This window comes from Nelumbo nucifera, chromosome 8, assembly GCF_055504915.1.
Source record: "Nelumbo nucifera cultivar China Antique chromosome 8, China Antique-T2T, whole genome shotgun sequence".
Lineage (NCBI taxonomy): Eukaryota > Viridiplantae > Streptophyta > Magnoliopsida > Proteales > Nelumbonaceae > Nelumbo > Nelumbo nucifera.
This window is the reverse complement of record NC_142656.1, coordinates 33,380,393-33,403,017: the sequence shown is the minus strand read 5'-3', so window position 1 is coordinate 33,403,017 and position 22,625 is coordinate 33,380,393. Positions and strand designations below refer to the sequence as shown.

General features: G+C 38.1%; 1 protein-coding gene across 1 annotated transcript; it reads right to left on the bottom strand.

The window, feature by feature from the left end:
• Positions 1–553: 553 nt before the first annotated feature.
• On the bottom strand, positions 554–7,405 carry LOC104603173 (NADPH--cytochrome P450 reductase-like). Its single transcript, XM_010267145.3, has 18 exons — positions 6,787–7,405; positions 6,613–6,672; positions 6,453–6,529; positions 6,286–6,343; positions 6,114–6,197; positions 5,944–5,980; positions 4,725–4,794; positions 4,418–4,609; positions 4,243–4,335; positions 3,808–4,036; positions 3,614–3,697; positions 3,382–3,533; positions 2,669–2,765; positions 2,149–2,298; positions 1,973–2,050; positions 1,763–1,885; positions 1,378–1,491; positions 554–892 (listed from the first exon to the last, which is right to left on the bottom strand). Exons 1-18 carry the CDS (start codon positions 7,120–7,122, stop codon positions 812–814), a joined length of 2,115 nt encoding a protein of 704 aa, XP_010265447.1. The 5' UTR covers positions 7,123–7,405; the 3' UTR covers positions 554–811.
• Between the last annotated feature and the right edge of the window lie 15,220 nt (positions 7,406–22,625).

Here is a 22,625-nt window from a genome sequence, read left to right as displayed (position 1 = left end):
TACTTTCTAACATAATTGCAAATAGACCATTTTGTTATAATCCTCTAAAAAGAAGCATAAAAATATACTTATGGAGATACTTTTGACCAAAACCCTTTCATTCTTTTTTCTGAAATTCGTTTATTTTTCAAATTTGCTCTTTCATATCAATCATTCAAAGATACAATCACTACTTTAAATTCTCTTTTATTTTTTTATTGTCTATAAAGTTTGTATTGTTTTTTAGATAGAAACCGGTCTCAATAATAACTGTATGGATATTTAGACATTATTATGCCTTCTTTTAGAAGATTCTAATAGACGGTCTTTTTCCAGCATTGGGTCCCAGTCCTCCCACACGAGAAATGTGGCAAGTGGAGAACCACCCAAGCTTTGCCATGGAGCATACATCACATCAAATTAATCTTGTGTTACAGTGATGAGTCAAGCCCAATCACAGATTCAATCTAATATTTACATTACAAAGTTCAGAACCTACACAAATTACTGGTTCACAATGGCACAATGTTTTTGTCTCAAAAAAGTACAATAAACTTTTTACCAATAGACCATCTAACAAATATTATTGTTTATTTATTTATTTATATATATAAATTACATGAACAAAATCCTTGTTAGGAGAAAAAACGAATTACATAATTGACCAATACAACAAATTGTGCTTTCCTGTTTTTAACAGAGAACAGCGTTGGAGGTGGCGTGGGGAGATTAGCCGCCTCCGTCTATATGAAAACTTGCTTCTATGCGGTAGATTGCCCGCTTTCCCCCTTTTTTTTTTTTTTTTTTTTGTGGGATTATTGTAATAGATGAATCACCATACATCACGGAGATACCTTCCTTCCATTTGCAGATTCTTCACCATGCTCTCGGCCTTGGAGCTGTCCAGAGATCCCTGAGAACACAGTTCCAGAGCCGTCTTTTAGTAAACCAGGTTTTATTTTGTTTTCTACATGAAGCTAGTGTCAAAATTCTCCAGATAGGCCAACTAAACATTTGAAAATAGGTGATGCAGATTAACTAAAGGCATCCTAGGTCAGTTTGAAACTGTCGAGAAAGAAAGCTGAGGTAAGATGAAAACTGACTTCAGAGATCTCAGGTCCAAACAATTGAACGAACAAACATAAAAATAATTGGAATCCAACCGAATGATCCTAACAATTGACCACGTACAGGGTTATAGTTCTACATCATGTACGCACGAGTATGGGAAGGTATGGGAACTATGCCCAAACTTGAATGGTATGGGAAGGTATTAGGTGCGCATTTGCCCCTGTATGTTTTGTGTGTAAGGGGTGTGTGTGGCATTTTGGTCCAGAAGCTGTAGAATTATGCGTTCAGGAGTCAAACACCCTCCAAACTTCTCTGGAAACAACATACCTGTTGTTGGACAATGGTGTGGAGTGTGCGGTGGACGTCCCTAGCCATCCCTTTGGCATCACCACAGACATAAATATAACCACCATTTGAGATCATGTTCCAAACATCCGATGCCTAGACAGAAATGAGCAAATAAGCATTGATCAGCAACTCTACAGTAGCTCAATCCATATTAGTTGATATAAATTATTAGCAAGATTTCCCATACAAGGGAAACAGATGGCTTTTAGCAATGCAGCCAAGCGTTGTAGGTCAAACAACAAAGAAGATGGTGAGCACAAGAAACCCTTTGGAGCTTCATAATAAGATATTTGAAGACTCCTCAAGATAGGCCATCTAGGTACTATTATCACCATTAAAATGAAGAGGTGAACATTTGTCATACCTTTTCCATCATTTTATGCTGCACATATTCTTTGGTAGGTCCCTCTCGTGAGAAAGCAATAACAAGTTCAGACATTGCACCAGAAGCAACAAATCCATTCAATTCCTCTTCATAGATGTAGTCCTGCAGTCAAATAATAACTCAGATCAAAAGTTTGCAATTGAAGAAACTTCAGGCAATCATAATAGACCACCCAAGGATATGAATTACCATTTTGCGGTTTCTGCATCCAAAGAAGAGGACTGCAGGTCCTAGTTCTGCTCCAGCTTCCTTCAGAGCAGCCCTTTCCTGAAAATTGATTAATATATAAATCTTTTAGTTGGTTCCACTTCAGAATGCTATAGAATGTAGTAAATAACTGAAAATTCACAACCAACAAAATAGACCTGAAGGAATCCCCGAAAAGGAGCCAACCCTGTGCCAGGGCCAATCATGATAATTGGCAGTGAAGTATCTCTGGGCAGTTTGAAGTTGGATTGTCTCACAAAAATAGGCGCCCAACTGCAATCATGGCTTTCCTCCAAAGGCACTGAATTCTGCATTGTAATGGCTCAAATTAGTTGAAGTGTACAAGGCACTGGTTGTGGTTGTCAGGACAAGTTTGCAGAAGGAAGCATATAGAGGTCACTAATTGGTGAAAAAATTGTAATGACTATTGTTTTTAATTGGCATTAGTAATCAGTATTTTATTTAATGTGTTGGTCAGGTTTGAATCCCTAAAATTTTACGTTCTTGTGAAATGGAATTACTAACACAAGCTTACATGCAAAAGAAAAATTAATCAAACATTTGTGCATCAACCCCCAGACCATGTGCCCCACAAATCAATTTCTTCCTGTTGACCCCTGTCTCATGCTACATTACCGACATATTTCTAGCACTACAAATAAAAAAAAAAAAATGTACCTTAATCCAAGTTGAGCAGACTCCTTTGTGAATCCTTCCCACTGGTGTCTTTTCATACACTAAGGCACATGTAACATGAATTCTAGATGGTGCCATCCTGTAAACAGCAAAAAAGAACACAAAATGAGAAAATACTGATCAAATGATGAAAAGAAGAGCAAACACAGGTCCACTTAATAAATACTTGGAGAAAACAATAAAGGGGAGTTCTACTACCTCTCACAAAAACTATTTCAATGGAAAATAGAAAAACCAATAAAATGCATTTCCTTATTAGTATAGAATTCCTACACAAGACATGTTTCTACTGACTGCTCACTTTAATCATCTAACACAAAGCTTGGAGCAGATCAAATAGTTAACTAATCAGGCAAGACTAGTGTTTTAACACAGAGATCTTCTTAGGTGCTTTGTTTTACTTATGTGATTTCTAAAAAAGTAGATTGAATTAAATCCAAACAGTCACCGAACCAGGCCATCCTAAAGGTAAAATGGATTTGATTATCACAGTGCATATAGGCTGAGTTTTGTTCTATAGATTTCCTATGGAAGACAGTTCTATTAATCACTGCAGTTAATAAAGTCCAAGTTTCTACAATTAATATATAACAACAGTCCTTCCTTTATGGATTGCACAGTTGACTACTTGTAATAATAACATATTAACAGTAATTGGAGTATCTTTAAATTTGAAAAAATAGAGCTCTATTTACCTTGGGGAGGATGAGATAGAATAGTATCTTGGCTGCAAGCGAGGAGCTATTGCTGCAAAAAACACTCCAAGAGGAGGTTTAGCTGATGGAAATTCATTCATGACTTCAAGAAGACTTCTCTGACTTGCAATTACCCACTGTGCATATTCATCCTACACAAAGAAAATTGCCGCTAAATAAAGAGAAAAATGGGAGCAGGTAGTGGTGTCAGTTTTCTAAGAAAAGTTTAAACCTTTCCAGCAGGAGATGCAAGGAATCTTAATCGATCAGCCTCACTTTGATCAGAAGCATGAGCAGCTAAAGCCAATAAAGCAGCCTGGTAAAACATATGCATTGGTAACATAATTGAACCAAGGTAAAACAAAAAATGTGTGAAAGATTGAACCAACAAAAGGTATGCAAATGGATTTCAGCAGATAAGTGAACCTTTTTTGGAGAATTTAAAAGATCTGCATATCGAGTTAGAGCTATTCTTAAAGTGCAAGGAGATGGGAAGGGAGGTGGCAAGGAGCTTCCACTAATTGGTGTTCCATCCTCTTTGTCAGTATGAATGGAGAAGAAAGTGTCCCCAGCATAATCTAACAACCTCTCAGCTTCCTCCACAGTTTCAATACAATTCTCAGAGTACACACCAACATGATCTCCTGTTTCATACCTGAGGGAAAATGGAAAAGAAACAGATATCACATATGAACTATGCGACAATGACAAAACTGAAATACCAAAAACAAACAAGATTCTGATTAACCATAGCAATTCCCTACCCTCAAACAATGAGGAAAAAAACAGAATCACAATAGATGAGTTGTAAACAACATGGAAAAAATAGAGTATTTAAGAGATAAGATACAAAGAACTTACGATAATCCAGTGCCTGAAATGTCAAATTCAAGATGAGTGCAAGAACGATCAGATTCTGGTGTGTGAAGTTCTCTCCGCACAACCACATTAGACCTTCATTCAAATTGGACACGATTCAGATTTGAAAAATACTATACTGAACTTAAAATCCAGAATTCTTAACTTCCACTAGTACCTGCATGGATGTTGAATATCATGTACAGCATGACCATTTGCATTACTCCAGTTATTGCCTTTTACTGGAACATCTGCAGGATCATAAAATATGACCCGGTACTCTGGAACAGCAGCAGTGTAAGGAGTGGAAACAGTTGTATCATCCTCATCCCTCAGCAGCTGATCCAACTCAGGCCATAACAATTCTCGCCTATAACAAAAATAGTTGATGCCATGCCAAACATTTTAATACAAACATAATGAAGAAAGTAAGAATGAAGCAGAAAAATATATCAATTCAAAAAAGCAAGAGAAGTTCGTAGTACCATGCTGCAAAGTCATCTTCAATACACTGATCATCATCTCCAAGACCCACAGGGACAAGTCGTTTCCCACCTATTAAAGCAAGAAAGCTTTATAAGAATTCAAGATAAGAGCTATGGATTTGACTGTGTATAATAATACAAAATTTCATACATTGTATATACTTTCTAATGTGATTTATGCATTTTGGTTAGCTTGACAAATACATACCAATATAATGATGCATGTACTAATTCATGTGTAAAAAATATTCTTCAGACACATCTAGTGGTGGGTCAAATTTAGATAACTTAACAAACAAATGAGTATGCTTAACTAGTCAAAATTCTACTAAAGAATAATGAGGCATATTGATAACAAGGTACCTAGATTAACTCGATCTGTTCACACTTCAGAAGTTGTGTTAAGTATTTGTGCTTTAAATTAAGTGGCTATGCCTCATAAGCTTACCACAAGCATTCATCAAGCATGGCAATGTTAAAAGGAAAAAGCAATGACAAAGCCAAACATCAATTCTTGAAAACAAATTGTCGAACCAAAATCTGATTAATTGGCAGATTGTAGCTAACAAAGTACTGAGTTTATTTGACTGAATACCTAACCAAACCACCCAACAGCAATAACAATAGAAAAAAATACCAGGTACTACTGTTGCTGATCCTCATATTATTAGATTATGAAATTTGGTTGCATATGCTAATATAAAATGATTAAATGAAAAACAGAGTTAACACTCCATAACAAATTAGTAGTTGAGTCATTATAGTTATAACTGATATTATCATCAATTTATCATTGATTAGAATTAACAAGGAAAGCATGATCATCCATACCATCTGATCATAGGCAAATAGGAAAATAGTTATAAAAGCACATATATAAGTGCCAATGTGTTATCAACCATCAGAATGAATCTCCAATGGTATAAAAGAGAAAGGAAACATCTATGTGCGACACCAGAAGCACTGGATACTGGAACTTAAAGCTGTGGTTCACGCCATTTACCAAACCCATATAAAGAGTATCTTCCAAGATCCTAAACGTATAAAAGGTGTTATTGTGTTTATTCATGCTAACAGAAATGGCCAGTTGATTTTTATGGACAAAACAGGGAGGACAGGCAAAAGGGAGAAAATGATTCTAAAAGCAAATCCAAAGAGAAGTGCTTCTCAAAACCAAGAATCCTGTTAAATTCATAGCAAAGAGGTCAAACAAACATACCCTGTTCAGCAAGGAGCTCATCCACAACCTTTGCCACCTATTTTCCCCATTAAACATAAAGAGCAGAATTTAAAAGTGAGGCCCAAAAACAACGATATGAGAAATTTAATAATCGAACGAAGACCAAAACAATGATAGGAGAAGTTTCATAGTCGATTTTCCTTTCCTACCTTATTGAAATGCTCATATTGCCTGTTACCGAGACCAAACACTCCGAAAGTAAGTTTCTCAAGCCAGGTTCCCCGCTCTTTTCCCTGCATATCCATCCATTAACCACAGTTAGAACCAATCAACACAATTATCAAAACATGAAAAAAGTAAGCTTTAGTTCACAATATTTACCTCAGTAAACCACTTGTAGAATCTAGCAGCGTTATCAGTGGGTTCACCATCACCATATCTACACACCCACATAAAATTCCTCAAAATTTAGCAAAAACGGCAGTTAAGAAAAGAATAAATACATGCAAAAAAATTTAGGCAAAATGACAATTTAGACTATAGCATACGTTGCTAAAAAGAAGAATGCTAAAGTTTCTTTCTTCATTTTCTCCTCGTATTCATCATCATCAGCTGCATAGTCATCCTGAAAATAATATAAACAAGCGTTAGCAGTTCCAATGAAATCTCAGATTGTAAATTAAAAATTCAAAAGCAATCGATCTTTACCAAATCAACTACTTTAAAGGTTGCTTTTTCGTAACGTGCTTTTGCTTCCTCAGCAAGTGCCTGAATATAACGAAAGTCAAACAAAAATTCACCCAACAATTCAAAATCAAAGCTACAATCAAATGAACCGAAGATCATTCCAACCACCGAGTTAGAAGAAATCAAATTCCAAACCTTAGCAAATCCCTCAGAAGTACCAGTCTGAGTGCCAAAAAAGATCGTAACCTTCTTCGTCCCGTCATCAACCTCCGGCTCCGGCTCTTTCACGATCACCGGCTTCGGCGCTTCAACACCCTTGCTCTCTTTCTGCCCAGACGACCTCCGCCAAACGAAGACAAACACACATCCAATCAAGACAGCGATCGAGGTCGTCAATATCATCAGAAACTCCTTATTCTCAATCAAAATCGCCTCTCCCGAAGTCGTCGACACGTTCGATGGATCCGAGTTCCTCTTCAGAAATGCTGACATTAGATCCAAAGCAGAAACCTTTACAGATTCCGAGTTCATGGCGTCTAAAAACTTTGCCAGAGCTCGTCGTCGGAGAATCAAACTCAGACTCAATATCACGAAATTCCGGTTGCTCAAGCACCGGAATCTCGTCCCCTAGAACCAGCGGTGTCGATCAAAGAGTGAGTCTCTGTTGTTGCTGTGTTTGAGTGATGAATCCAAAAAGCTCGCTTAAATGGTTAGAAGAGACTCCCTGTGAAGTCTGAAACTGAAAGAACGTGGGAGGAGAAGAGAGAGTTTTTATTTGCACCTGCGACCGACCGAACGCCTACCAAACTCGACTGGTCAACCCACCTAACTCCCTTAACTGGAGTTAGTGTTATCCGGTTAAAATTAATTTCCCAAAATGTCCTTATAATTTTTATTTATTTTAAATTACAAGAAAGGACCGGATTTCCTGCCCAATATTCTCTACTCACACTCTCAAGTCTCAACGCCTTAAATAGCAACCATACGTCGCATCTTGTAGTGAGATGTGCTATTTAAGGCGATGAGAAACCTGGATTCCTATAACTCAATTATATGAGTTTGAACTCATTTAGTCATATTTAGTCATGAAATGTTTTTCATATTTGCTTTTTATTACCTGAATACCTGTTTTGCGTAACCTTGAGAAAGGAATTAGACAATTAGTGCTTAGGTAAGGTCGGCCGCATATTAATGAAGGACAGCTTGTAGACCGGTGAGTAGCTGGGCATCTGGTGTGGACGTGTGTGTTTGCTGAGGAGAAATCAGCTACCAACTACTCCCTCGGTTGTTTTTATCCCAAAAAAAACTACTCCGTCGGCTAAAACCATGATATCACGGCTTTTAATCGAATTTTATTTCGTTAAGCTACGAGCCATCAATTCACGGTTTTAGCCGAATTTAGGAGGCGTTGGGTAAGCATTTTCGTATAATCTTTTCGACCTTTCAAAGTTTGAAAACCTAAATTTGATACTTCTTCATGTTGTAAAAAGTCATGGTGGAAGGATAAAGTCTTACATCGAAGTATGTAATTATAGAAAGATTCAGAGATTCGAGGAATTATTTTTTGGATAGGCATTCCGATGTTCAAGTTAGAGAATAGTAAAGACATCAATCAACACGAACTAAGGTATGTGAGTTGGTCGACACTGAGGTAAGTGGAATAAGGGTGCTTGATTGAGTTTTGAGACCGAAAGTCCCTTACCTTGAGCGTAGCATACATATTTATAGTTGAACGTTCATGTTCTGATCGAATTGGGCATCTGGGGTTGACGAGATGAGGTTGTCTGTCGAGGTCTCCGGGGGGTCTTTTCTTCTCCAACGGAGTTCGCTTCCTTATCTATGTGGGACACTCCTTCCTGGTCATGCTCTCCCGTTACGCGGCCTAGAAAGAGCGGTCATAGAGTCTGCCACATGGTGCTCTTAAGCTAGCTCGGCAATCACCCAAACACTACTCCTCCTATTCCGAAGTCTATGAGTATAGTGCTCGGTCATGGTTGGGCGGAAGAGTCCTGGTCCTTGGCTGAGAAACTCTATTGTCCTTGAGCTGGATGTCTAGGGTGAAACCGATTTGATGGGCGGATTGGGCAGTTCGACGCTCATGCCGTTTCCGTTACGAGTCTGCAAATGCATCATTTCGTCTTCCCGAGGTGTACACACGTGAAAATTGCGATAGAATTTATACGTCGTTGATTTGAATTGATCTAAACAGTTGGCTACCTCTATATAAAGGGAGGTGGCAAGCCATTTCACTTTGTCATCTTGGGTGAAAATGATAATAGGAGCTCGGTGGGTGTTAGTCCTCAGCTAGTGTTTAGGTGTTCCACGGTGTTACTCTTTGGTAAGATGTCTTCATCTTCCTTCTCATCTTCATCTTCTTCTTCTTCTTCGTCCGACTCTTATACGTCAGGTATTGAGTCCGAGCCAAGGTCTCACCCCGAGGCCACTACGCTCGTGGCCCGCGAGATTGACGCCCATGGGGCCAAGGTCGAGGGGCTTAAGGGTGAGGGTACCACGACGGAGGAGACCGAGGTCCTTCGGGAGAGCAAAGTCAAGGAAATCGATAAGGCCGAGGTAAACGTAGAGGTGGTGTCCAAAGAGGGGCTCGACGCCTCTGTGTAGTTCGGCAACCGCTTCGCTTCTTCTCCGTGTAGTTTAACACCTCGAGACTTGGCCCGTATTAGATCCCTTCATTGTATCCTCGAGGAGTATGAGCTGTGGCGTACCTATTTACAGCTGAATGTCTATGTTCTGATTGTATTAGGCATCCAGGGTTGTCGGGATGAGGTTGCTTGCCGAGATCATCAAGGGGTCCCCTCTTCCCCAGCGGAATCTGCTTCCTTGTCTGTGTGGGTCACTCCTTCCTGGTCATGCTCTCCCATTACGTGGCCCGAACAGAAAACAAAATGATTTAGGATGCATTTGACATTTTTTATTCCAAGGACTTATCTCCTTTTCATGGTTAAAAACTTAGTGTTCATAAGAGCATTAATTGAAAAAAGGGAAAAGCAAAATGCAGCCTTAAAATACTTGAAAAAGCTTATGGAAATTCAAAATGGTAAAAATTATGGAAGCTTTCTGTTTTTCTATATTTAAAATCTTTCATTTAATAGCTCTATAGATCAGATAAAACAAGATGCATAAAACCATCTAGATGTTTAAAGACAAGAACCTAAAAGCTCATTACATCTTTTGGCCATCTAGATTATTGAAAACATTATCTAAAAATACTTGTATATTTTAAGGGTTGTTAGGTAAGTCTTTTTAGGTAGATCTTTCAACAGCCCAATAGATAAGAAGGCACTTAAGCTTTTAGGGTCTTGTCTTTAAAGATTAAGGCCGTTTGGTTCGTATCATGGTCTATCAGGTTGTTAAAAACAATTGGAAAGGTTATTTTCAGCATGAAAAGACCAAAAGTTTCATTTTGAAGCTTTCTTATTTTTTTCTTTTTTAGTCTATGCAATACAAAATGGAAAAGGACCACTTTTTTTCTTTTACTCTATGCAATACCAAATGGAAAAACGACCACTTTTTTTTTATCTTTTGAGCTTTCCAAACTGAAAAAACATATCAAAAAAATGCATCAAACACCACCTTACTCATAGGGGTGTGAATAGGGTGGATTTGAGTTGAGTCAAGCCAAATATTTGGCTACTGAAGCTTGGCTCAACCAAAAAGACATGAGGCTTGAGCTCGAGATCGAGCTCGGTTCGAGCTAGAGAGTTGAGCTCGAGTTCTTTTCAACTCAAAAGCCCATAAGCTCAAGCTCGACTGTAAGCCAAATTTCTTATAAAATAAAAAAATTATAAATATAAAATATTTATTTTTTCATTTTATATATAAAAATTTAAGAATTACAAAAATTAATTATTATTATGCATATAATAATTAAAAATATTATATATATATATATATATATATATATATATATATATATATAAACACGTTAGATTTGAATTCGACTCGAGTAAGTTACATTCATTTCCATCCCTACGTTAGATTTGAATCCGAATTCGTTTAAGTCGTTAACTGTTATAACCCAGAGCTACCCAACGGGAGTAGCTGAATATTGAGCGTTTAGTGTTGAAAACACGTGGAACGGGATGGAAATTTTAGTATTAGTGTTGGTTGGTCGTGTTTCGTTGGAGGGCAGATGCCAGATGGTGTATGTTAGTGCGTGTGAAGTTCGTTGGCGAGGAGGATTACCACTGAATGCAGCAAAAGGTTTTGACCTGCCGGCCCACAGTTTTGGTTGAGGACTTTATATGTTTATATGGGAGTCAATGGTTACGCGTTTTGATTAACCCCCGCCGATCAGTGGGAGTTGAAAAAAAACAGGGAAAATTTTCTACTATCCTACCATCGTGTACTTTTAGCCTAGTGTCACTTTCATATTCAAAGTTTAAAATGTGATAATTCAGTTTCCAAATTTTTCAAAGTTTGACATTTTAGTATATAATGTTAATCAGATGTTAATCTATGTTAAATGACATTTGAAAAAGATACGAATATCCTTCAAGTATTATTTAATTTTCTTTATCAGCCACCTAAATATTGATAAAAAATTAACAGTCCAAAATTTTTGCTTATTCGATTTAAGAAAGTTTGGATCACATTTCTGTGGGTACTCAGTGACTCCAACTTTCTTAAATAGAAGAGAAAAATTTGAGATGGTTAATTTTTTATCAATATTTGGATAGTTGATAAAGAAAATTAAATGACATTCGAAAGGCATTTGTGTCTTTCTTAAATGTCATTTAACGACTGGTTAATGACTATGGTAGGTAGGTACGAGATTGTCATGTTTTGAAAGTTTGGGTATTGAATTGTCGTATTTTAAAGTTCGATGACCAAAATGACACTAGGGCCAAAGTATAGGGTACTAATCAGGAATTCCCCCCCACCCCCCCAAAGAAAAAACAGAATAATACGGGTTCTGGGTTTTGTGTGTTATTATAATTGTTTCAACATTTTTTTTTTGAAAGCACCCTTAGGCAAATCCACTCAACAAATTACTCAGTTACATCAGACTCCAGATTAGGAATCAGGAAACCAATAGGTAAATACCAAGTTACACGGGAAGAAGAAGAAAGAGCATGCTTGGCAAGACAATGTGTAACTCGATTACAAGATCAAGGAACAAAAGTAACTGAATAAGAAGGAAGATAAAGAAGATATCTCTTACAATTGATAATGAGAGTATAGATACTCCCATGGAAGTATAGATGAATCCTCTAAGAAGAGATCTCGGAGACAAAAAGCAATATTATTTAAAGCATTTTGTTTTTCTGGTTAAAGGCACTTGCTTTATTGATGTATAAACAATTTATCATTTAGTGTCACTTTTTGTTAAGTTAGGTAACAACTTATTATCTATAATAAATGAATGAAGTCCAAATTGCTATATTATAGGCAATTTCAGAAGTCAAATATAATGGGTCTAATTGGGTGTTAAATCTAATTATCCCCTTTATTATTTTATTTGGTTTTTAGGTCTATTTTATACAACTGTCTATCTTAAATAGAGTGATGAGGAAATTATATCATCGTAGATTGGGATTCTTAGATGGTAATTGGGTTCCTGTATTTTTTTGTGCCAGCGGCATTTGATCGCGAGTCTCAGCCATACGAGGCCCCGCAACTGCAAATGAGGTAGTTGGCGTGGTTTTCTTGGATGACATGGGAATGATGTTTGCAGGCTTGCAGCCAGGTAAGCTGAGGTCTTTTCTTCGGGTAGACATCGAGGGATTCTAGTAAGGAAGATGATTTATATTATATCTATACTATATTCTAATACAAAGTTGTCTATGTAAGCTTATTCAAATATTAGCTATGCACAAATAGTGCAAGGTTTTTGTCCTTAAATCAGAAAATTAAGTATGAACCATAATTCAGGAAAAATTGAATTAAAAATAATTTTGAATTGATTAACTTACCCTTACTGTTTTAAAATTGAGTAACCCTACTCCTACTGTTTCTAACAATTGGCTAACTCTACCCTTATTATTAAATTCCATTAATATTCCATCAAAACTCACTACACTTGATATATATATTTTTTTTGAAACCCAATTTTACCCTCACCTCTCTCCCCCTCTTTCTCTCTCTCCCCTTCTTTTTCCTATTGGGTTCAGGCATAGATTTCACCAATACGAGGGTTTCACCGTGCTCTTCGCCTTGTTAAAGATATCCGAAGTTCTGAATACCAGTGAAGCTCTTCGTCTTGCAATGACCGCCCCACACCACCGAAACTCCTTTCCCACTGCAGTCTCCTCTTCCTCCCTCTTGTCCGCCACTCCGGTTAGACCGCCACCAGTAGCCCATTTTCTCTTGCCGTTAGAAACCCTATTGCAACGGCAGCGATATTCCTAAGCTCAGAACACTTCTAGTGCAACCTCCAAGCGAGTTTGTGAAGGTCTTTTGTACCTTGTCTCTAGGGTCATTCCACAACCTGAAATTTGGTATGGTGTTATCGAAGTCTGCAAATCAGTCAATCCACAACCTGAAATCGTCTGGCATCTTCAACAATGGGAAGGAAGCTAGAGGAGATAGAGAGAGTCATCGCTGCTCTGTGTTCTTAGATCTGATCTTGACTGGAGAAAGGAAAACCCAATCTCTCGAACACTAAAAACCCCTTGAACACCTAGAACCCCTCGACGACCTATGACCTTCCCCTATGGTTACAGATTACAAATTGTAACCACGGTAAAGAAGAAGAAAAATACGTGGGAGAAAAGGAATCAAGAACTTGCAGGGTAAGTGAGTAGAAGTTTTGTATTTGGGTCGGTGGTTCTCTACTCGTTTTAGCAACAAAAGGGGGAGGGAGGATTAATGGAGGAGAGAGAGAGAAGGGAAAGGAGAAGAATGCACCACCTTTGCCTTAAGTTGTAGTGGTAGTGGTAGTGGTGGTGAAGAGGTCCACCTCCTCCTCTTCCCTCTCATCGTCATATACTCTACTTCATATGCTGCTTCCAAATCTATCTCCAATGTCCATACTTCACCCACTCGGAAGACAGATAATTCCAGCCCGAGTCTCCTATAGTTACACATTAGCTAATGAGTTTCTTTTATGTTAAAACCTGTAGTCGCTACGCAACAACTCTCATTATTTGTTGTAAAAATAGTAAAGAGAGAGCAGATGGAACTTATCGGTAATCGCTATCCAAACCGAAGTTGCAATGGTGTGAAGTTGTTGCAGGAACTCGAAACTGGGAATTGCAAGAAGATGAAGGGCTGAGTTGTGCCACTTGGTCACTCTCCTTAAAACCGTATTTGCCCCCTACGGTGCAGCCGGGTGATCGCAAACAGTCGCCCAGATAAAACAGCCCACATGCCACTGGTAGGCGTGCACTCACTTACCAAACCTCCGCGAACCACTAAAGATTGATGCTCATATTTCTCAGAGAAAAACTATCAAAAAAAATGGTGTGTGTGTTGACTGGGTCAGCCAATACTCCTTTTATAGAGTGCTCTCAGACCCGAATGGACATAGATGTGTCCTTTCAAACAGTAGCCTCTTCAGAACAGTGCACTTGTTCGAAGAGGCACAAGGAGGAAGAATAGACATGAAAAAAATGAAGACAATTTATTTAAAAATTAAATTTGAATTTGAAAAAACACATTTTAAAATTGAAAAGGTATAATTTGGGTAAACAAAATGATTCAGTGCATCGCACGTACACGTATACGCGAACACAAACGCGAATGCACCCGCGCCCGGCTCGGCTCGGCTCGGCGCGCATGTGAAAAGCACCCCCAACCCCCCTCACATGCATGGAATATCCATAATCCTCTCCTCCTATGGGTCCCTACCCATAGAGGGAGCAAGACTACAAATATACTCCACTTCCACTCCTTTCCCAAGCAATGTGGGACAAGGAGTCATTCAAGGGAGGAAAGGACAAAAAAAGAGAGGGAGGAGAGAGATTCTTGTAAATTTGAATCTCCCTCCAACAATCCCCCACAAGATTCAAAATTACAAGAAGATCGAACAATCTGAGCATTGTAGTGAGAAAAGTATTCATGGTGATGTCTTTTGGACTTCAATCAACACTTAGGTATGACAGGTTATGTTATAGAGTACAGGTGGAGTCAGACTCATTCAACATTTCCTCCTTATCGTAACTAGCTAACCGGCCAACCAATTCAATTCACCAGTTCTTTAGTGGTTCTTTTGTTTTAGAACATTTCGGCCTTCTTCCCCTCTTGGAATCATGAGTGTTTTCGAGAGTCAGCCCTAGATCTGTCTTAGAAGCAGCCACACATCACACTCACTTAGGTCAATTATTAGTGTGCACTGCTCACACTATTCCTAATTGATTAAGAACCTCATGCTCAACCTCCTCAATTTGTAGTGAGCACTATCATACCTCGCCATCTGAAATGGGACACAAATGATAGTGCTTTCCCAAGTCATCTAGTGACTCGTTTTTACCCATTCAACCTAATTCATGGGATCTCCTTTCACATAGGTTGGGTGTCCATCACTAATGACTTTGTAACGAGGTTCAACCCCATTCCTACCAATGCCTCATAAACCACCTTAGAAGTTTGTGGTTTGGTTAACGAATATGCAAGGTTCTTTTTAGATCTTACAAAATCTAGAGTGATTGTACCTTCGCTGAGGTATTGTCTTACCAGGTTATGCCTTAAGTGGATGTGCCTTTTTTTACCATTGTACGTCTGGTTCTTGGCTCTGGCTATTGTTGCTTGGCTATCACAATGGAGAGATATGGATAGAGCTGGCCGCGGCCAAAGTGGTATATCTGCCAGCAAGTTCCTTAGCCACTCTGCCTCGAACCCCACCAATTCTAATGCAATGAACTCGACCTCTATTGTTGAACTTGTATTGCATGACTGCTTTACTGATTTTCACGATATTGCTCCTTCACCTAGAGTAAACACATATCCACTGGTGGAAGTACTACCCTTTGAATCTAAAATCCAATTCGCATCAGTAAAGCCTTCTAAAACAAGAGGAAAACCTAAGTAATGTAAACTAAAGTTTATTATTCCTTTTAAATATTTTAATAATCTTACTAAAGCTTTCCAATGTTCATTTTCGGGATTATGAGTATGCTGACTTAATTTTCCTACAGCTATAGCTATGTCTGGTCTTGTATAGTTCATTAAGTAGGATACAAATCCAATTATACTTGCATACTCCTTTTGGGAAACAGGTTCTCCTATATGTTTCTTTAAGTGAATACTATAATCAAGAGGTGTTTTAACTGGTTTACAATCATAGTGTCCAAATTTCCTAAGAAGACTCTCTACATAATGTGATTGGGAGAGAATGAAGTTTCCATGTTCTTTATGGATTTTAATCCCCAAGATTACATTAGCCACACCCAAGTCCTTGGTATCAAATTTGGACATTAGAAATTGTTTCGTTTCTTTTACTACCTCTAGACTAGTTCCCATTATTAGCATATCATCAACATGTAGACAGATCATGACTCATTTATTATTTCCAACTTTGCTATAGACACATCTATCATAATCATTTCTGCTATATACATTAGTTACTAACACATTATCAAATTTTTCAAGCCATTGTTTGGGTGCTTGTTTTAAGCCATATAGAGACTTAATTAATTTACATACTTTATTTTCTTGTCCTGGCATTATGAAGCCTTTAGGTTGTTTAATGTAAATTTATTCCTCTAATTCCCCATTTAAGAAAGTTGTTTTCACATCCATTTGGTGAACTACCAGTTTGTAAATGGATGCTATAGCAAACAAAACCCTAATTGCTGTTAATCTTGCAACCGGGGAGTAGGTGTCAAAAAAGTCTACATCTTTCTTTTGTCTGAACCCCTTAGAAACTAACATGGCCTTGAATTTATCTATTGTGCCATTCAGTTTTAGTTTTTTCTTAAAAATCCATTTACAATCTAGTGCCTTAGTTCCAGGTGGGAGATTTACAAGTTCCCAAGTGTGATTAGTGACTAAGGAGTCTATTTCACTTTTTATGTCATCTTTCCAAAATACTGCATCAGGTGAAGTTATAGCTTCTTGATAGGTTACTAGGTCCTTGTCCACTAGAAATGTGAACATTCCATCACCCAAGTTTGTTTCTCTTCTTTGTCTTTTACTTCTCCTTAAGTCTGGGTCTTGCCTAAGTGAAGTACTAGTTTCTTGAACATTCATTAGTTCTTGGTTTCTGACTTAGTTTTGGAAAGGTTCCCTATTTAATGTTTCTTTTTTCCAAGGGAAGATGTGCTCAAAGAACTCTGCATCTTCGGACTTGATTATTGTGTTATTTTCGATAGTATTTTCAATTATTTTAATTACAAGGAATCGATAAGCTGCATTGTTTTGTGCATAGCTAATGAACACACAATCACAGGTTTTCGGTCCTAATTTCTTTCTTTTAGGTTCAGATATTCCAACCTTTGCTAGGCAGCCCTAAACTTTTAGATAGTTCAAACTAAGTTTTCTGTTATGCCAAAGTTTAAAGGGAATCTGTCAGTTCTTCTTAGGTGGTATTCTATTATATAAGTGACAAGCCGTTAGGATTGCTTCCCCCCACAAATTTAGAGGTGCACCTGAACTAATTAGTATTGCATTCATCATTTTTTTTAATGTTCTGTTAAGTCTTTTTGCAACTCTATTAGATTTAGGTTGATAGGGAGCTATGGTTTCATGTATGATTCCATTTTCTTCAAAGAATTTTCTAATGGTTTGTCCATCATACTCAATTCTTCTATCTGTTCTAAGTCTTTTTATTTTCTTTCCTAACTGATTTTCTACTTTATGAAAGCTTGATCAGCCTCATCTTTGATCTAATTAGAACTACTTTTGCATATCTAGATAAATCATCTATAAAGGTTATATAGTATCTTTTTCCTCCTCTAGCTTCATGACATTTAAGGTCTCCTAGATCACTGTGTATAAATTGTAACAATTCTGTTTCTCTTTGTACACTTTTATGAGGTTTCTTAATAAATTTTGCTTCTATACATATTTAGCATTTTTCATTTGTAAAGTTAATAAGAACATTCAAAAATCCTAATTTACATAAATGTTTTAAATAAGGAGCACTACAATGTCCTAGTCTAGCATGCCAAATATCAAAAGATTCAACAATATAAGTAGAAGAAGAAGCAGTTTTATTTATAATAATATCAGAGATGTTCGGTACAAATAATCCACCAGCATTGTACCCTTTTCCAATAAATACATTATTTTTAGTCAACACGGCCTTGTCTGCTTCAAATGTGAGTTTCAATCCTACTTTGTTGAGGAGTGCTCTCGATACCAAGTTTCGTCGGATCTCTAGCACATGCAGTACATCATTCAGCATTAGGATTTTTCTTGAAGTCAGTCTCAGGAGCACCTTTCCTTTGCCGATGACCTTCGAAGTTTGTGAGTTTCCCATGAAGACTTGCTCTCCTTCAGATAGAGTTGTATACTCATAGAAGGAATTGCAGTCTCAACATATGTGCTTGGTAGCACCAGTGTCCAGTACCCACTCCTTCGGCTTATCAACTAAGTTTACCTCAGTTACCATTGCTGCGATAACATTCTCAGTCAAATTGACTTTTTGTTTCCTAGAGTCCTTCTTTCGGTACCGACAGTCCTTCTTGTAATGTCCGGGTTTGCCACATACATAGTAGTTTCCTTTCTTTTGTTGTTTCTTGAATTTCTGATCATTTTTCACATTCAAGTTCTTTTTAAATTTTGTAGATTTTCCTCCACCAAATTGGTTTTGGAAAGCTGACCCTCATTTTTCTTTCTGTTCTTTTCTTTTATCTTAATTCGGACCACTACTTGATCGAAAATAGTGTCATTTCTCTTGTGTTTCATACTGGTCTTGAAATCATTCCATGTATGTTGCAGTTTTTCTATGAGAGAACCAACAATGAATTCATCTGGTAGTACCATGCCTTCCTTTGCTAGTTCCCCCACAAGAACCTAGAACTCATCTATTTGAGCAGACACATCCATGTCTTCTTTCATAGTGAAGTGCAGGAAGTTGACAATTACATATTACTTATTTCCGGCATTTTCTAGAGCATACTTAGTGTCCAATGCATTCTAGATTTCATAAGCATAATTATAGAAAGAATAAACATTGTACAATTCATTGGACAAGCAATTTTGGATATGGTTGGTACAGAGGTGGTCAGTTGTAGTCCAATATTCTACAACAATAGAACGGGTTGGTTCCTCCATATTTAATGGGTTCGGTTTAGTCAAAGCGAAAGCTACCTCTAACTATTCTAAGGCAAACAACAGGCGTTGTGTCCAACGCTTGTAGTTGGTTCCACTGAAGGGTTCAATTTTAGAGAAATTGGGAACTGTTGACAGTATCCGATTCCTTATGAAGGGGTTAGCAGAGATAGGTTCCATAAATACGGTTTTAAGAATGTTGTAAAAATAGTAAAGAGAGAGCAGATGGAACTTATCGGTAATCGCTATCCAAACTGAAGTTGTAGTGGTATGAAGTTGTTGCAGGAACTCGAAACTGGGAATTGCAGGAAGATGAAGGGTTGAGTCGCGCCACTTGGTCACTCTCCTTAAAACCGTATTTGCCCCCTATGGTGTAGATGGGTGATCACAAACCAGTTGCCAAGATAAAACAGCCCATAGGCCACTGGTAGGCGTGCACTCACTTACCAGATCTCTGCGAACCACTGAAGATTGATGCTCAGATTTCTCAGAGAAAAGAATGCTGAAAAAAATGGTGTGCGTGTTGACTGGGTCGGCCAACACTCCTTTTATAGAGTGCTCTCAGACCCGAATGGACACAGATGTATCATTTTAGACAAGAGCCTCTTCAGATAAACAAAATGATTCAGTGCATCGTGCGTATACGTACACGTGCCCACACCCGCATCCGCGCCCACGCCCACGCCCACGCCCACGCCCCAACCCGGCCGATCCGGCCTGACTCGACTCGACGCGCACATGTAAAAAGCACCCCCCAACCCGAAACTGAAGTTGCAGTGGTATGAAGTTGTTGCAGGAACTCGAAACTGGGAATTGCAAGAAGATGAAGGGCTGAGTCACGCCACTTGGTCACTCACTTTAAACCGTATTTGCCCCCTATGGTGCAGCCGGGTGATCACAAACCAGTTGCCACGATAAAACAGCCCATAGGCCACTGGTAGGCGTGCACTCACTTACCAGACCTCCGCGAACCACTGAAGATTGATACTCAGATTTCTCAGAGAAAAGAATGTCGAAAAAAATGGTGTGTGTGTTGACTGGGTCGGCAACACTCCTTTTATAGAGTGCTCTCAGACCCGAATGGACACAGATGTATCATTTCAGACAGGAGCTTCTTCAGATAAACAAAATGATTCAGTGCATCGCGCGTACATGTACACGCGCCTGCACCCGCACCAGCATCCGCGCCCATGCCCACGCCCCAACCCGGCCGACCCGGCCTGACTCGGCTCGACGTGCGCATGTAAAAAGCACCCCCAAACCCGAAACTGAAGTTGCAGTGGTATGAAGTTGTTGCAGGAACTCGAAACTGGGAATTGCAGGAATATGAAGGGCTGAGTCGCGCCACTTGGTCACTCTCCTTAAAACCGTATTTGCCCCCTATGGGCAATGATATAAAGGGTAAAGATGTCTTTCTCCAATATCTTCTTCAATGCATAAGAAGACAGGTTGATAGTCATTTTTGCGCTGCTTTAAAATCAAATAGTCATTTTTTAATCATTTTGTTTTAACGGAAGTGGAAGATTTTGTAGCATTGAAAGAGAGAATCATTGAAGAGAATGCATTGAAGAGAAGATTTTGCAGCCATTCCATTGTTACAAACGTTGAAGAGAAATTTTGCTGCAACATGTTGAAAAGAGCAATGATCAACCTTTAAAGAGAGAACCGTTGAAGAGAAGATTTTGTAGCCATTCCATTCTTACAACCGTTGAAGAGAAGATTTTGTTGCAATATGTCGAAAAAGAGCAATGATCAACCTTGAAGATTTTGATTTCATTCTAGTTTGCTTGGATGCCAAATTTGGAGCAGGTTCTTGCATTCTTGGCTTCATTAAAATCAAATAATCATTTTTTTTGTAACGGAAGTAGGGTTCCTACGTTCTTGAAAAACCGAAAATTTGACAAGAGAGGAACCATTCCATCTATCATGGACACCATCAGGTTCGTCTGTACATTGCAGAGTACTTTAATATGGAAGAACAGTCGAAAAAACTTCCATTGGAGCATGCCGAAATTTACTATCTTCAAGAAAAGAGTCGGGAGGTGTTCGTGCTTGACCGTTGGACTGGAAAATGCCCCTATAAATCATTTGTTGACTACAAGATTGAGTTCACAACAAGAACAACGATTGGAAGAAGATAGAGTTGATGACTTCCCTGCTTGTAGTACTTACTACGCATCTAAGGTGTCTTTGTCTATGCATCTAAGCTATCTATCTCTTCTGAGTTTGTCTTCTGAGGTGAGAGCTCTTGGTGGATGGATTTTTTACTTATGAGGGCGTTTTTGTGGTTGCATATTTTTTCTACTTATGTGTTTTGGTTGCATATTTTTCTAGTTTTGGGTTGCATATTTTTGGTGGTACATAGAACTTCTTGAGTGCTTGATTTAGTTTACTTGTTCACCACAAACGTAGGCCTTCTTGAATGCTTGACTTGGTCTACAGAGTTGCATATCTCTTCACTTCAACCTTGGCTTAGGTAGTGGTCTTACAACAATCCCAACCCATAACACAAAATTGTTAGAGAGAGATTGGAAATTATTTATGCTTTGATAAATGGAGTTTGCTATGTAGCTTCTATGGTCTTAGGGCTTCCCCATGTTATTTTCATGTCATAGGTCCCTTCTCTTTTATACAACTTCTCGATTTGGAGATTAACATGATAATATGGTTTTGAACTTAAGCCTGTGTTAGAGGTGCCAGCCAGCTAGTTGGTTGTAGCAGAGACTTGGACTCCTACTTCCATCAGGATTAAAGGGATAGAGATTTTAATTTCACCCATTTCAGGGTTGCACTGATTTCTTTGTAACTATTATCATATAAAAAAATTCAACTTTGATTTTTTGTTTATCTATTTGTTGCAGAAACTATGGCAGCAAGGAATGAATATTCAATTTCCTTTAAAAATGTCCTTAATGAATTGAGTTTGAGAATGGACTTGCCACCCGCAAGAGTAGTAGTTGAGTTTGTAGAGCGGGAATTTAGAATTGTAATTACTCTTAATATTGGTGGAGAGACTTGGATGTTTTCTGAACAATTAGCAAGTTCAAAGATAGAGAAGGAACAAGATGCCTCCTATAAAGCAATTAAAAAAATTGTGGATCAATTCAGTATAACAATAAAGGATGTCAACTTTGAAGACTTGGGATATTTACGTTGAAAGTGTAAAAGTCTTGAAACTGAAAATCAAATTTTGCAAAATGAAATTTCTAGAGAAGAAGCTGAATAAGGTTGTCCCAACAAATTTCAATGATGAAGATGAAGATGTCGAAGCGGAAAACTGCTCCGTTGGAGAAAATTAGATTTTCTGTCTGAAGACCATGAAGAATAAATACACTAAGTAGGAAGGATTTTCAACTTTTGTTCTCTTTCTCTTTTTCTTCTTCTGGTCCCTGCTTTCTTTGATTTTATTAGTCTTCTTGTTACTGAGCACACAATGTAATCAGTACACAACAGATTGTATTCTGCCTTTTGTGTACTCCCTTATTAGGAATGGCAACGGGGTGGGTTTGGGGTGGGGCACCCCCTCCCCATCCCCGCCCCGAAGTCATGATACCTTGTTCCGTACCCGCCCCATCCCCGGTGGCGGGGTAGGGCATCCATTCCCCATTGGGGACAAGGAATCCCCAAATTTTCCTTGCTCCAAGACAATTACTTAAAAATTGTCTATTTTATGGACAATTTATACATAGGATATAGGAATTAGGGGGTATTTTAGAATTGAATTATAATACTTTAGGGGTAATTAAAAAATAAAATTATGGAGTCCTAGGATTTTAAAAATTTAGGGATAACTTAGAGATATTTTAAATATCAATATTAAACCTAGAGATATTTTACTAATCTACATTCGAGTTCAGGGA

What these genes read in the sequence shown, in the direction of transcription:
- LOC104603173 (XM_010267145.3), bottom strand. Translation starts at nt 7,122, where the DNA reads ATGAACTCGGAATCTGTAAAGGTTTCTGCTTTGGATCTAATGTCAGCA. An exon ending in CCTTTAAAGTAGTTGATTTG is followed by an intron (nt 6,530 to 6,612) that starts GTAAAGATCGAT and finishes TATTATTTTCAG; the next exon opens with GATGACTATGCAGCTGATGA. An exon ending in TTTTAAATTCTCCAAAAAAG is followed by an intron (nt 3,698 to 3,807) that starts GTTCACTTATCT and finishes ATGTTTTACCAG; the next exon opens with GCTGCTTTATTGGCTTTAGC.